Here is a 16,949-nt window from a genome sequence, read left to right on the forward strand (position 1 = left end):
CCACTACGGCGTGCCTTATAATCAGAACTGGTTTTGGCACGTAAAACTCCAGAAAGAATTGCTTTGTACTCCTTTGTCCCTAGTGGAAGCTGGGCAAGCTCCTTCAGTGCAACTATTACTCCCGTCATCCTGCATGTACAACACATGAAAATAAAGATTCAATTCATGTGAGGGCATCTTAACCCAGCCTAGCCAGTCGTTAAACTCCTTAATTGGAATGATACATCGCGTTGGAAAGACCCTCTGCATTCTGATGCCGTGCAGTTGTTTCGACACATCAGTAGGCGGCATCCTGGCTGAGCATTGTACACAAACGTTTTGCAGGTGGGCGCAGAAGATGGCTTCCGCAAACGAAGCGCAAGTGAACGACTACAAGGGCCATGTGAAACACTTGGAGCGGACGCTGCGCAAGCAACGTGAAAGTGCCGACCGGGAAATGGCAATTCACGTCCGCATCGCCTGCGAGATCACACGTCTTAAGCTCTATAGCAGGGTAATTACGCCCTTCTCCCCCCCCCCCCTCCCCTTGACGCTCTTTGCATTGTCCAAATGTCCAAGGCAGTTTTGGTGTTCGGAGTCTAGCATACTTTTTTGAAATTTTCGTCGTTAAAATGCAAGCACTCCAATGTTCATCTTTCACTTCCTACAAATATTTTCATTCCTTCTCATGGTCCCGTGGCATAGTAATTTTAATTCCCCTGTAGCAGTTAGATGCACAAGACCTGTAAGTGTAATAAGGGTATCTTTATTCACCCTAGTATTGTCTGCTAACAATGCCATTATTATTGACAGTTGAGGTTACCCTTGAATTGAGGCTCTGAGGATTCTTGTGCTGCAATATTTAGCTGTCTCGGTATTTCGTTGCACGAGTGATGAGCTTCTGAAATCTCTTTGCAGTAACCATTATGTTGCCTTAAAGGGCCCTTCTCTAGGCCACATAGCAAATTTTGGTTATACGCTGCAACTTGTTACCTGCCCTCTAAGGAGTGCTGTGACGCAGAAATATTGCGAATTAATAGTTTTTAATAGCAGAGATAGAAATATTTGAAGTGGCACAAACCCATGATTACAGGAGGCCAACATAAACACCGCCAACATTTCACCACCACCATACTCTCTCAACTTGCCCATCTATCCTCCGCAAGTGAAATTCCTTCCCTGTGTTCTCGAATACAGGAGCCGGAGGATCATGTGATGAATACGTCAAGCCCCCCCCCCCCCCCCATTGTGTAATCATTTTTATGCCTACCAAATGAGGAAACCCCCTCCGTGTGTCCTTCCGTTGATCACGTAAGATGATTGCTTTCAAGATAGGGCCCACAGCAGCAAGCGAATTGACCTTTGCGCTGCCTCTCACTTTAACGCGAACTAAGCGGCGAGAACACAGTGCACAATAAGCTTCCAGCACTTGGCGCACTGTGTCTCCATCGCAGATCGCTTTCAAGATAGGGACCGCGTCATACACAGCCGCCGCCGGAGTACGGTTGATCATGGTTGGTAATGGTTCGACGTAGATCGGTAAGGCGCTAAAGCGCGATAACGACTTACAATGATCGGAACGTCATCGGTGCACCTGGCGCCACCAGCTGCAGTAGTTTGCTTGCATCATCAATTCCCCTTGTGCCGCCGTCCGTAGCAGTTCATGTCGCCACGGCGCTGTCGTTTATAGTGGTCGGATCAAGTTTCATAACATTGATAATTACACCAGGCTGCAGGGAGATGAGCAAGTAGCACGATGCGTACGCTTACTTGGACATCGCCCAAAGGAGTTTCTGCGTTAATTCTTTTTCGTATTTGGGCCATTGCGGCTTGTTGAAAGTACTTGAAACTTGCCAAGTTCCGTCTCTGTGTCCTTTAGAATACAATAGTCATGCTTTATTGATAAAAATGCTAATCGGTCGCCAAGCAGAGGCCATCAAAATTCATCGTGTCACGGCAAGCTGGTGTTGGTATTTCAAGGCATCTTTGTGTTTTTTTCTGCCTTGCCAACCCTCTTCTCGCAATATGAGTGACCTTACTGGTACTGAAAAAGGGTGATTTACCAATACAGCTGAATTAGTTCTTCTCTGTAGGGACAATGTCCCTTGGACAGTCCTTTCCAGCATTCTGAGCATGATTCAGTTGTATTCTGTATACGAGCTGAACCGCCGAGGTGTTTACCGAGTTGCATTCTTAGTGCTCTTTTTCAATCCCAACCATAGGCTAAGAAGGGCTCAACCATGTATCTTCTGGGGCAACTCGAAGAAGCGCAGCGCCGAAATGGTGAACTCGAGAAGGAGCTGGGCAAACAGACTACTGTGCAGGATGACCCTGTGGCTGAAGGCTGCCGGTGAGTGTGTCTTTCACGCCGATTTCTGCATCCTTAAGGCTCCTGCGACTTTTTACTGGTTGTTTACTGGAGAGGGCCCAGTGTTTGTTCAGCAGGTTGGCCTCACAGCAGCAGTAGCTTTCTTTCCCCCTAACTGATGAGGAAAGCTCCAATTAGATGCGCGTCCAATGATGTTACGTACCTTTGTTTTCTGCCACTAAGCAACCACCCGTTCCAACCAAGCACGACACAGCATTGAGGCTGAGAGTTAGGCTAGTTGGTGCAGCATACAGTAGAACCTCGTTAATTCGAAGTTCCTCGGACCGCGGAAGATCTCCCAATGAACTGGATTTTCAAACGTTGTTGCATCAACACTGCACCTTTATTACGCCTGCAAAACGTTCACTTTAACTAGCCGTCGATGCGCGACTGCTTGGCACGGAAATGTGCAGCCGTAGGTCATATCATATCTTCAGTTGGCTAACAACAATGCGCAGCTTCTTCTCGAACAGCGCTGCAGTCATCCAGGCCTTGCTATTTATGTAGAGCACATCGTCCTTAGGAGAGAGTTGCACATTCTTAAAGCATCAAGGCTTCTCCACTTTTACCAATGATCATCAGTGGAAGCTTGTGGCTGCCTGACATATTCACACCGAACATAAGTTATTCAGTCCTTACATTGTTTTTTTTTTCCCGTGACGACTGCATCCCTTGGGGAAAAGGTCTTCTTTGGCAACTTTTTGTAAAATAATGCAGGCTCATTCAAGTTATAAACATTGTCCTACACGTACTGTTTAAGCAGCATGGCCACTGCATGCGTCTTCCAATGCTCAACAACATTGGTGTCGACACTCCCACTTTCGCCGCACACTGTCAAGAACATCGAGTTGTTGTGGTATTTCAATCGAGGCAGCCAGCTGTGCTACGCCAGCTGTTGCTACTTCATAATCATTGCTGTATACAGAAAGATCTGTAACCATTTCACATTGCATGCACTCATTTACAGAACTGGGACACTGCGACTCCGTCAAATAGTATGGTTTAAGAAAAATGTATTGTAATGTGGCATGGTAAATGCGTTATTGTCTGTCTTCCATGTCTCAGTGAACACGACAACGTCAGCGTGGAAATCAGATAAACCCAACAGTGAGTCTATCTCGGACTATTTGCTCTCTGAAATTTCCGTATTACGATGAAAGCATTTAAGCATTCTAGCATGTTTAGCACCAAGGGCAGTTTTCAGTTCATCAGGAAGCAGTGATGGTTAGTGCAAGGTTTTTGTCTAAGCTTCGTCCTTCTGGCTTCGAAACGGCCTTGCCAATTTTCAAATGTTTATTTTCAACAAACTATTGCATTACATGTACAACAATTCGGAGTGATTATGCATGTGCGCAGTCTTGTTGCATTTAGAAATGTAGGATTGCTTCAAAATTTAGGCCGATGAAGGCAGATCAAATGCAGTAAATAAAGCTGCAAGAACGTCTGAAGTCACAAGCACAACTATTGGACAAATTCATGTACTAACCATCATTCCCATGGTAGCTGCACAATGGCAGTGCCAGAGATCCGCCTGGTAATTTCGGTAGGAAACTCTATGCTTTACCATTAAAATAGCTCGAGAACATCTAACTGCTTCGTTTATAAAGTATAGGTAGTGCCCGTAATCTTCGCATCCATGCAGCTGCCAGTGGTTGCAATTTAGGCAAATGAGTTGGGGCTCGAAAGTGGCGGAATTTGCATGACAGAGTGGAAGGCAACGCTTGACTGTTGCTTACCCAAGTGTTCCAGATGGAGTTGACTTTATGAAGTCCTTCAAGCCTCCAGAACCCGTCATCATGCGGGTCACTTGATGAATGATTGTCGTAGTGCAGGAGCTAAAGGCGAAATATCATGCGCCTGACTGCCGTATGTGTTGCAAGTGTAAGTTGTGTGACGTAATAGTTCAGCGGAAACCCGCTAAGTGGAGAGAAGCAATTAAAGCGAAAATGAGACATCCATCCAATTGTAGCATTTTCTATGATTCAGTGGATGTCTAATTTTCGCTTTAAGTGTAAGTTGTGCATGGCAAAGTTAGCTGCCATCTTGTCGCCAGAGCAGCCAATGGAGTCGATGCTCATAGTGTCGATGCAGATCACAGGATGTAGTTCGGGCCGTAACCAGGAACACACAATTCCTTGGATACTCCCTAACGTGTGCTGTGCCCCTCTTGCTTGCAGCGCTGCACCCACCATAGCCGAGGCAGGGACACAGACCGAGGAATTTTACTGTGCATGTCCAGCAGCTGCCGCACTGGAAGCGCAGGCTCGACTCTCTGAAGCGGAAAGCGAGCTGCACAGCCTTGGCAGCCGCCTCGAAGAGTCGCAGTCTCACTTGGTCAGTGAGCTGCAGGCCCGCAAGGGTGCCGAGGCTTCGGCCGAACGAGCTCTCGACCAACTCGATGACGTCCAGCAAAGACTCTCGACGCAGGTGGCTCAGCAGGAGGGCTTGGAACGGCAAATGGAAGAGCTGCAACGCGCCCATGACGACGTGCAGGAGATGGCTGCAGAGTCTAACTGCAAGCTCGAGCAGGTGTGCTTTGACCTGCAGGAGCGTCAACTTGCCTTGGATGAATTGAGAGAACAGCTTGACCACAGGACCGAGGCCTTGAGTGTGGCTGAGCAGAGGGCTCGTGTCAGCGAGCATGAAGCCAAAAGGGAGGCTGTGCGCAAAGCAGCTACAAAAAAGCGGGCCAAGGCCATTTCTAAGGAACTCAAGGAGTCGCGCAGATTGACTGAGAACGTGGCAGAATCTCAGCAGGAGGCTGAGTTGCACCTAAAGGCAGTGCAACATGACCTCGAGAGCTGTCACGAAGAGCTGCTGGCCAGGTGAGTTCTGCTCATGACTGCATTCATTATTTCTTCTAGGACAATACTATACAGTTGAACTGCTCAATTTTAAATAGGGTACAGTCAAACATCGATATATAATGAATATTGGACTAAGCGAATGCATTTCCCTGTTGGATGTAACGTCATTGTACCGATGTGAAACTGTAAAATGATGTAATGGACATGACAGTATAGAAAGTTATGCAAGTTGACTTGTGAAGTTTGACTTGCTTTACCAGGAGAAACCCTGATTAGCTGTTGGGTGTAATTTCTAACATGGTGAACTCGCATGTTCATTGGATGATGTGCACAGGCCGATGCACGCAGCATGGTGTGGTGACCTATCGTTTGAACAGGAAATTCGCAAACAGCATGGGATGAGAGGTAATAATTGTTTTCCTTCCTCCATGGCATGCACTGTGGTGGCCTGTCCACGTGGAAAAACCAACATAAAGCACCTTTCAACAGGTTTGGGCGCATTGCAGACAGGCAAGCATGGTGTGTAGATGGTGTGGCAATGGTTGATTCTGGAACATATTTCTATAATGCAGGTTACGAGAACATCTGCAAATTCAAATGAGACCGTTTGCCCTTCTTGGAAAGGTCATTGTCTTTGCCAGAAACGGCTGTATCGCAGGTTTCGCCTACCTCATCACTAGTCGTGCCCGGAGTGCAGATAGAGAGCAACAGTGTAAACACGGATTCCCCTGTAACGTGGAACATGCAAAAGATTGTGGTAAATGTGTCCCTGCGACAAAAATAAGTGTACTTTCACCTGTCATGTGAAGCAGTGACGTGATAGCTTGTGCAGTGCTATGCACAGCGAGTCTTGCTTTGCTCTGTGCAGCATCAGTTCTAGTAAACATTTGCTGTTGTGCGTAGAAGCAGCACTTCAGTCAACGATGCTCCTAGTCCAGGCAGTCTTCGTTTGTGTGGGTGAATTCCTTTTTTCTATCCAGCCTTTTGCTTCTTGCCATTGGCATTGTTTATCCTGCCTCAACACTCGTTTATGGATAAGCGCAGCAGAACGTAGCATCAGCCAGTTGTTTCAACGTGCACTCAAGAGGCCAGGCGCAGTATTGTCTAGGTGCTGTATTCTTTTGCTGCAGCATCGATAGAGTGGCTGAGAGGTAGAATCTTTGACTCGATAGAGAGCGCGAAGCATTGGGTGCCATGCGAGTGGTGTATGCAGTGTAAGGTTTCTCTTTCACCCGCCTTATGAGGAAGGTCAGACATGGCCAAACCCTATGGTTCAGCAGCGTCATGAGAAGCGAGGCAGATCACTACCAAATGGAGTGTCAAGTTCGTTTGGTTCAGTTACCATTCTTGCTCAGGGTTCGGTCAACCTTTCCATTTAGTTTTTCTGTAATGGAAGTGCTGAGTGTACTAAGTGTCAGTGCTGTTGCATTCATCTTGATGTCATGGCTGTGCACTCACTGTGTTGCATATCTACTCTTGTAATAGTTTGGATCATGATTGGTACTCCTTTTGCAACTGTGAAGCATCCCATCCTTCGAAATGCTCATTGTCTAGTGCTCTGTTTGAGAGGTGAGGTGAGCTGGAGTTTAAGCAATGCTTTTGTTTCTCTTAGTTCTGCTAGGGGTGTGCGAATATTCAAAATTTTGAATGTGAATTGAATAGTCTTAGTGGTTCGATTCATACCCAGTTCAAGAATTCAGTAGCCGAATTTGTCAAATATTCATTTAGTTTGAATACTATATAAGGAAGAGCAACAGTTCTTGCAGTCTACAGAAGGAAGGACTGATACAAATGGAAACTCTTCTAAATAATTCCAGTTTAGCAGGACTGCGGTCTTATTTAGCAGGAGCCCAAGCGCATACATCTGTGTTTAACCTAACTGAACCGGTATTTTTCTTTCGGTTCAGCACCCTATGTAGAAGGTTTCCTCGATGGCCCTTCACAGCTTAGTGTACAACCAAAATTTTGGACATATTTTGGGGGACGGTTCCTTTAATGGCTACACTTCAGGCGCTTCAATTGCAAGCATACGCACGTAGATCATGCCTGCTGCGTATTGGCGTGGTAACTCAAAATAACTTGTTCTTGGGCAAGTTGGCCGATATCTTGTGAGGCCATCGCAGCGCAAAGAAAACGGAGACCTGACACTAGGCTTGCTACACCCAAAACTGATTTATTGCAGTACACAGGTGGACTATGAGAAATAGGTTGTATATAGCGCTCGTGGTGTCAAATCTTCTGTCTTTTGCGTTTTATTTGCACTACCATGGTTTCACAAGTACTTATACAGGTTTTTGGGAGATTAGTGAATTTGCCCGAAAGCTTCTTACGGTTTGCAGATGGTTGCAGGCGTAAACATGAGCGGCCAGGATGGTGGTGCGACTTGATGGCACAGAGCTCAACCATAAAAACAAAGCTATTATACTGCAGTAGCCGAGTGTGTTCTACTTCGCTGCTGGTATAAATTTTCAGCAGCAGCGTAATCGTTAACACATTGCCTTTTTTAATTTCTTCTGGACAACACCATTCGTGTGGAAACATGTCTAAGGCATCGAGTTTAGACGAAGCTTCACAAGATGTCGCTACCGGTGCTGCTGTGGCCATACGCCTCTCCTGTAACCTAGTAAGAAGTTTGCAAACAAGTTAAAACTCTCCACTGTGGACCTGCCACAGAGACTTGTTGGCATTCTGTTAGGTTGAGATCCCTGCCACAGTGACTGCATTCCAATGGAGGAAGGATGAAAAGCTCTCGTGTACCGCACTGTGCATGCGCACGAAAGAATAACGCATGGTTTTAGTTAATTTGAAAACTCCAACACAGCATCTAGCACAACCAATGCATTGCTAGGGCATTAACCTTTCCTGTATTACAGGGAATGACTAAAATTGTACCAAATTTTCCAAAAATACAGCATGCAAACATCCAAGTTTCTAATGCACGTGTTCGAACAGCCTGTAATAGACTATACACAATACCACTAACATTGATATGCGCTGCCAGCTAGTGTTAAAACTGTTAACTACAGTCACGGACAACTTTGTGGCAATGAAGGGAAAGCTATGTAGGCGAAGCACTCGCAAATAAGAGCTCTGCTGAAAGAAGTCAGATTCTCATCTGCGTTACGTTAAGCTGGGGAAGAAAAGACTTAAAAATCTTGCAACAGTAAAATGAGAGAAAGAGACCACCGAGTAGTAAATATGTTAATTTTATGCTTTTGTCTTCCGCGTTTGTGCAAATGCAAGATCATCCCACGTGAAAGCTACGCTGATTCTCAAGTACTTGTCGGAAGAGACCAAAAGCGCTGTTTAACGCTGCCCGAATACTTGGCGCAGTAACACATGTACAGAAGCTTTGCCCCGCAGAAGCTTTCCCTTCATTACCACAGAATGTTGTATTCTAGTATAGAAGCAAGCTGATAGACACAATTGTCATTGATAGAGAAAGGGTTAAACTCTCCAGTTTACTGTTCCTGTAAACTTTGACAGCCTTTCATGACTCGGCTTACTGTGCATGCTTCTCTGACAGTGAGCAGTCTCGCAAAGCAGCCATGGCATCTGTGGAGACCAAGGAGGAAGAGCTCTGCAGCATGCACCAGGCTCTCGAGTCTTCCACCGAGAAACATGCTGACAAAAAGGCGGCTAAAGAAAACTGCCCGCGTCGCACTCGCCGCACCACGCGGAACACCCGGCGCGCGACTCGAGCTACTCGAGCAAAGGCTGGGTCAGTAGCACCGTCCGATCCATTGGACAGTGAAGCAGCCTTCAATACTCCAAGCCTCGAACCACGTTTGCGTTGCTTGAAGGCGGGGGTGCCTCCGAAGAATGCACTGGTGAGCAGCTGCTCTTTCTATTCATTGCTGGCTTTCCATTGTTTCAGGGAAGAGGATAACAGGCGTGCCGTGACTCCTTGCACATACTAGTGAATTGTCTATTGAGAGTTTAGTTTAAACATGTCTTGTTTTCCTTGACAGCAAAATTTTTGTTTTTGACATTTATGCTTTAATCAGTTGGTCTGTGTCCAATCATTAATGAGCCTTAAATTGTTTGTGGCATATAATTCATGCTAGCATCGGTAATTACGACCAATTCTAGGGCGGCTTCAAAATGCACGTCCCAAACCGTAAGAAACGAGCCCCTCACCACGGCGGTCACAACTGACCAGACACTTCATTATGTGGACTGTGACGTGGAGTGCGCTTGTTGAATTGCCAGTTGCAGAATTATTCTGCTAGTCGTGACCGTGTTATACTGTGCCTTCGGCATCTGAAACGTGGTCATCATGGTTAAGTGAGGTCAACGATTTTGTGCAAGTTAGAATCGCTGCCTTAAGGCCGATTCACACTACGCTGACACGAGAAAGATTTTGGTCTGCCGACTCATGACACGAGCAGTTTGCAGGACGAAAAACTCTGCGGCCAACGGTTTAAAGGAAGGAAAACGCTGTCGCCAACAGTCGGCAGACCAACATCGGTGCCGTGTCGGTCGGCCTAGTGTGAATCGGCCTTTAGTAGATGTAGTGAACCATTTTCTGTTTGGCTCCTGCAGAGCAATGGGTCAGATATTGACAGCGCTGCAAGCAGTGTTGAAAACTTGTGCATTGGCCGCTGCGAAATGAAGCGAGTGCAGAGGAAACAATGAAACGGGCAAATTTGGTTAGCTTTCCCTAGTTCCATTCATTCCGACCATTGTTGCAAGCAAAGTTGACCCACTGTTGTCAAGGCCCCACTTGGAGAAACAAATGAAATGGTAGCAGAGCCTCGTCCAAACGTTCTGAAAAAAAAAAAAAAACTTCAGGTCGTACGTACGTTTTTTCTGAAGTTGCTAAAAAATCGGGCAAACTAAACTGTAGTTGACATCTATGTAATGTGAAGCGTTGCGCAAATCGTTGCAGCACGAGATGCTGACGCGCGCCGAGCTGGCGGGCGCTGAGCTGCGCGTTGGCATTTTTGTGGCTTTGGTACCCGCTGCAGTGGCATAGTGGTTATGGTGTTGCGCTGCTAAGCATGAGGTAGCGGAATGAATCGAATCCTGGTCGCAGCGGCCGCATTTCAATGGGGGCAAAATGCAAAAATGCCCATGTCCCGTGCATTGGGGGCATGTTAAAGATGCCTTGGTGGTCAAAATTAATCCGAAGTCCCCAACTATGGCGTGCCAAGGCGTGCGGAATGTAGTATAATACTTAGTGACCACTTGCACGTGCATTCACTTGTTGCTACCCAGGAGGAGGAACAAGACTTCAAGGATCACCGTGCTGTCCTTGCCGACGACAACGCCGAGTCATCATCGTTGACACGTTTTGGCAACTTCATGGCTGGCATGCTTTTCAGGGGCCCAAGTAGCAGGTGAGGAATCGTGTACTTCACTTTTGTACAGTAGCACTCGTTCATACGTACTAAGCGAGAAAATGTATGACCCGAAGTCGCTAAAAAATTTGGCAGACTGCAACCGTTGTTGACAACTACATGATGCGAAGCGATGCGCGAATGCGAGACGCCGACGGGCGACGAGTTGGTGGGACCCGAGAGGCCCGAGTCGCGCGTTGTAGTTTTTGCGGTTTCAGCAGGCTTGTGTTCGCACTCCTCAAATTCGACCTGGGTAAGCTTCCGGGAAGTTATGACGTGCTTACTCGCCAAGAATTGTTGCGGCACGAGACGCCAACATGCATCGAGCTGGTGGGTGGTTCGAGCGGCCCAAGACACGCTTTGACATTTTCCTTTTACGTGAAAGCATGGATGCCCCGTCTGTCAAATTGGCGAGTGTTTTTCGCTGAGAGGGAAGAGAGCGCCGGAGGAGGAAGGCGCCTGGAGGTGAAGACAATCGCCGCGTTCGCGCACTTTCCGTTTGTGCTTTGACACCGCAGTGCTCGCTGTCCATGTTGGCAGCTCCTAGGTTCGCGGCATCCATGCGTGTAACCCGCGTTCACGAAGTGAAACGTCATTAAATTTTGCATAGTGTTTTAGACTGGAATCTAAAACGAAATTGAGCTTGTTCCCTACTGCCGGCGGCACAGGGAATGATGCTGCATTTGTGTTATCGCTTATTAAAAGCATGCAGTACCCTTACAACAGCGCTAACGCCACATACGCTGTCAAAGAAATAGGTAAAGATGCGTGATAGGCGTTGGCGGCGATAGCTCTGAATACGATTTGCGCAGTCCATGGAGGAAGGAAATGGCGACGACTCCGTGGAGATCTGCGGGTACCGGAAGAGAAAACTGAGTGTGTGCCAGTGTTTTCACGTGGGAGAGGTGGGCGAGTAGATTGCCGTGGCAGCCGCCTGCCGCTCTCAATCGTATGCGCCTCACGCCTATTCTTGTTCATGTGCGACTTAGCAGCCTGAAAACGTATCATATATGATTGCATTTTTGGCAATGTACTGAACGTTAATGCCTAATTGTTGTGTTTTCCGGAAACTTGTTAATCAGTAAAAAAAAAAAACATAACTGTATTACGTAATTTTGTTTCCTGTTCTCGATCGTGAACGTTGGCACCAAGAAATTGTACGAAATGGGATCGTACCAATGAAGTTCCACTTTACTTAGACCCCTTGTTTGGAGTATTTCACTTTTTTTTTCATTACCATAAGTTGTGAACTTGGCTCGAATATAATTACAATGCAGCCTGAGGTCGGTGTATCCCTTATCATTTAGCGTTGTAAGAGGCTGTCCATTGTAACTACATTGTAACTGTCATTGTCAACAACATTGTGCTTTAAAAGAGCCAAAGACTGAACGTAGGAAGTTTCAACAATTTCTACAGAACTTCAATGGCCGAAATGCGAGAAAATACTTTGCAATCCACGACCTCATGCTGACATACCAACCCTGGAGTTCAGGTGAAACTATGGCTCTAATAATGTACCTATTATGGCAAAATCACTGAAAGTAGAGTTCGTCAAGAATACTTTATCAATCTTAACAGATTCTTGTGGATCACTTTCAGTGACAATGAAGGGGCGGAGCTTGACAGTGCTTTTGGTTATATATTGAATTGGTTTAGCTTCTATGCTGGATGGTTTTGTATTTTCCCAAATCTATTGAATTGGTTTAGCTTCTATGCTGGGTGGTTTTGTATTTACCCAAATGAGGAAAAGAAAAGCAAGAGAATTGGTTAACCTTACCTTACCACGAAGTATTGTATCGTCTTATTTTGCTGCAGTAAATAACATGTTTGTTTTTTCTACCCCAGTTTAAACTAGCACGGGTGAAAATGTAGGACTATTTTCTGGAGATCTTGTACTTCTGTGCACTTGGCCGCTGTAGCTTTCCTTTCGTTGCTACAGAAAGTTGTACCTGTACTGATAACCACACTGCGACCATGGCAGGCCTTGTACAACAAGGGCAACACCCTTTGTAGAGCCCCGATTTGGCACCATCAGATTACCACATCTTCGGCCATTTGAAGGATTCGCTGCGTGGTCATCAGTTCAGTTCACACGACGAGGTCACGCTAATGGTGCGTACCAGTAGCGCACCCAGGATCTCTGCCAGGGGGGGTTGAAAGTTTGTCAATACCATCTAAACAGCACTAATTTCCATTTCTTCGCGGTAAATTGTCAAAAAATGCACTTTTTGCGAGTGTGCAAGCGATTGCGCGTCTTACATCTTAGTTGCAGCACTCAAATGCGTAAGGAAAGAAAAGGGGTTAAACAAAAGGGGGGGGGGAACAACCCCCGAATCCCCCCCCCCCCGTCGGTGCGCCACTGGTGCGTACGTGCGTTCGTTCGCAACCAAATACCTTCACGGACGGCCTACAGAAGCTGATTGAACAATACCAAAGCTACATTGCCATGCAGGGGACATAAGTCGAAAAGTTATGCGTAGGTTTTCTTCCTGTGTAGAAGTGAAGATAACTGCCATTACTTTTTCATTTATCCTCCTAAATTTAGACTCCATCCACAATGCTCTTCAGGACTCAAAACCAACCAGTCTAGTGTACCATAAACTGGTGTGCTTGTCATAAGGTTATCTCCAGTCTTTTATTATTTTTTTTTGCTTGTTTCTTGCAACTTGTAATGCTATTGGCATTCCTTGGGAACTTCACCCTGTAACTTCTTTCTCGGCAACTTGGGTCACTAAGCAGTGCATGGTCAAATGGGCAGAGCATAAGGATGCTGTGTTGACCGAACTGGGTTCAAAATCAAGCTTAAACCATCTTGGGTCATGGGGCATGTGCTGCCTTTCATAATAATCATTATATCAAGCATGTCAACAATTACCCAACAACCCTAAGATCGCTACTATAGCATTAAAGTCGCCAGTCATCTCTAAAGGATAGATGCACCGTCAATTTTTTACGTGGGAATAATTCTTCAAACAAACATTGCAGTGTTTGTTTGCCAAATCAGTTCTGCAGAAGTCTGCAAGGTGAAAAAAAAAGTTTGCGAAAGAAAAAAGTTGACATCTGCCCGACTGTAGCATGAATCTACAAAGGAAACTGATATGGGTATCTCGGAAAGAAAGCCTTGTAGTTGAAGGACAATGTGTCCTGGTCCGGGATTTGAAACCGGCACCAATGCCTTTCCAGGCATTGGTGCTTGCCTTCATCCATGTCAAGATAGATACTGAGAATAGCTTGTGAATATGAAGGCATTCTGTCCTAGACATGCGCCCACTTGAGTTTATTTGTAACAAGCCCACAAGTTTTGCTCTGTGGTATCAAGGGGTGTGAAACAAATTTTGGTTGATTCATCCGTTATCCCAAAGCAATGCTGAAGCTATGTCCCAAAGCAGTGGAAGTCTCCACATGGTGTGCTCTTCAAAGGCACACTGAAGTTGACACTGGATGAATTTAGATTGATAAAGTATTCTTGAAGTGCACTTTCATTGATTTCACAGTATAGGTTGATTATTGCAAGAGAAAATGATGGTAAAAGCTTAATTTTTATTTCACGCCCTAACCACAGGGCCGGTATGTCAGTGTGACGTCAGCAATGACATTTTTTTCGCTTTTCGGTCGTTGTGGTTCAGTAAATGTTCTGGAAAGTTGCCAAGTTTGGTCTTTGGCTCTTTTCGAATACGATTTTGTATGTTCTTACCGATAAAAATTTAACTAGGCCCCAGGAGATGGCAGCAAATTCTATGACATCGCAGCTAGCTGGCGTGGGAATTTCAAGGCAGCGTTGGCACCTTTCTTTCGTTTCTCTTCTGGCTAACCAAGCGTCTTCTCACGATGAGACTGGCTTTTCTGGTATTGTGGAAGGGCAATCTACTAATACAGCTGAAATCTGTTTTTTTTCCCTCCATTTATAAAGTGCTTGCATGAGAGGGTAGCGAATCTTAGTCGCGTAAAAAAATAGCCATAATTACGGTGGTTGCGCCGTTCGCGCAAAAGCATCACTGACAGCTTTATGTACGTATTTATTTCTATTCAGTTCTGCAGTGCAAATGTTGGTGTGGAGTGTTCACCTCATTGAGCATTGTCACTGGTGCTTGTCCATCTGTTTCAGAAGACGGGAATCTTGACATGTTTAACTGGGGAAAGCAGAAGGAATTTTATTAGGCATATTAATTTTAAAATGAATAGAAGTAAAAGGCAGTAAATGCATTGGTAGGCTCTGACACTTTCTGTGAAGGAGTGAAAATAAAACGGCAATGAGCCATCCGCTCTAATAGGATGTGCGAGCTGAAAAAGTGAAATCTGCAAATTACTAGATGTTCATTATACCGGATGCGTACTGACTTGCGCAGGCTGGAGTATTTTGCATGCTGCATTTAGTGAGTGAGCACCAGCTATACTATACTTGCCAGCATTTGACAGCGCTGTTATACTCGGTCCGCGCTGTTACGTTGGGCAGTGTTTCACCGAGCACTGTCTGGACAATTTATTAACCTTTTGAGACCCTGATGCTATGTTCTTTTATTGTTCTTTTTGTGCATAAACAACAAGAACCTCTGCTTGCTATGTGCAGTGTGGCTGCAGGAACGCTGAATCAATGCCATCCAGTCACCACGGATGCCAACTTCGTCGAGCTGTGCACTGAACGGCCAGCCTCAACTCGGAGAACAAATGCTTGCAGGCAGGCCAAGGAGTAATTCGAAAAAATGAAATACTGCTTTTAATTAAAATTTTAGTGACCTTGAGTCGTATTTTAATTGACATATTTTATATCGCAGAATGCCTGCAAAACAATGCTGCACTGTTCGCACATCAGCAGGGCAGTGTTGGAGCTGGACACGGGGCGGTACTTGCCACTTGTGTCAGTCAGCCCTCACATTGTGTTCATTGTAAATAGTCTCCATGTCATTTCTGTAAGTTGTCATATTTAACTTTTATTCAACATTTTAGTGCCAATTTTAACCATGTGTTTACTCATACTTGCTACATTCAGTTAGCAGCTGCTAACATCAGTTCGCTCCTAAATGAATATAATTGTATAGCCCACTTCACTATTTTATCATGAAATGCTGGAATTTTAGCATTAGTTTAAATTGTCTTATTTATGCAAATATTTCGTGATTTATCATTTGCCTATAGTTAAGGGCAAAGGAATCTTTTTATGGCCGAATATTTTGTCCAAATTGATATGTACATTTACTCATGCAGCAATGAAACCAAAACAGGCGTTACATGAATTTTTAATAAAGTTCATTAACATTTCTGGGTGTCCGCGGTTTTGTTGACCAGTGTCGACGTGACTATAACAAGCTGAGAGGCTGTTGACAGCATTGCTCCAGTACAAATAAATATGTGAATCTATAATAAAGTTAGCATATTGAATGTTAAACTAATACAGCAATAATCAGAATAACTGAAGGGCGGTCATGAGTCATTATTGATGCATCAGCTCACAGTCTAGTGAGCTAAAGCTCTTGCATCAGTGCCAATCAACTGCAGAACATTTGCAAGTTTTGGCGAGTTCAAGAAATTTTGTTGCATAAACGTTGTTCCGAGCCCACAAGAGTCCACGTGTCTTTTTCTTTTGAGTCTGAAAAAGCATGTCTCCCTTTTCCTGCAATACAAGTGGTTGTACGCACATTCTGAATGGAAAACGTTGGCGTCCACCTGGTAGTTACACAAAGCTACGAAGGCAGCTTCTTGGAAAGTAGTTTGCCATTTGCTAAAAAATTCATCCTAGTCCAAGTATTCTATTTGGCAGTTTCATCATTCCTGGGGCACTTGCTCTGGGCTAGGCCTCGAATAAAATTGCCATACAAGCCGCTAAGGTTGTCGAGCCGACGACTCAAACGTCGGCTGCAGTGAAATGCATGCAACAATGAGGCACTGTATCTGTGTGATTGATGCTCCTCCTAATTTACATGTTTCAGGTGAGGTTAGAGATTAAGGCATCGATTCAAATAGCTGTCCAAGCCACTAAATGCTTTGTTTGGAGTGGTGCCCAATTCTGGCACGAGCTGCCGAGAGCCAGATGTGCTTGATCTGCAAGGAAATCTAAATGGTCGAAGCTTTATAGAAGCTACCAAGTATTGCAACAGTGTGCTGCAAATCTGCTCAGAGGTTGTGCATAAATTCACTTGGAAGTGGTATGAAATATTTTTGGTTGGGCAAGTTGGTGAAGTGCAGGCAGCTATTAAAAGAGGTGCAATTTGACAGTCTATCCTTTTAGTTTACATTGAAGCCTCCCTGCGACAACTCCTTCAGTGAGCATAGGAAGGCCTCTGCACCGTCGCTTGCCCATGGTGGCAAAACAGCTCAGCAAGTGAATGCCGAGAATTTCCAGAATGCACCTTTGGTTTTGCACGGCCTCGAAGATTGCAGCGTTTTTCGAATCTTGGTCTCCACTCATCGTCATACAAGTAGGATGTGCAGTGCGCGAGGTTAAATTCACGAGAAAAA

The 16,949-nt window shown here is 45.3% G+C and overlaps 1 protein-coding gene across 1 annotated transcript; it reads left to right on the top strand.

Moving 5' to 3' along the window:
- Positions 1–324: 324 nt before the first annotated feature.
- LOC125941975 (flagellar attachment zone protein 1-like) lies at positions 325–15,770 on the top strand (the record flags this gene model as incomplete). Its single annotated transcript, XM_049659859.1, has 6 exons — positions 325–493; positions 2,202–2,329; positions 4,525–5,172; positions 8,681–8,984; positions 10,375–10,496; positions 15,064–15,770. Coding segments are annotated over 6 exons (1,495 nt in total), but the record flags the coding sequence as incomplete, so codon positions are not given.
- Between the last annotated feature and the right edge of the window lie 1,179 nt (positions 15,771–16,949).

This window comes from Dermacentor silvarum, unplaced genomic scaffold (genome assembly GCF_013339745.2).
Source record: "Dermacentor silvarum isolate Dsil-2018 unplaced genomic scaffold, BIME_Dsil_1.4 Seq762, whole genome shotgun sequence".
In the NCBI taxonomy this organism is placed as follows: domain Eukaryota; kingdom Metazoa; phylum Arthropoda; class Arachnida; order Ixodida; family Ixodidae; genus Dermacentor; species Dermacentor silvarum.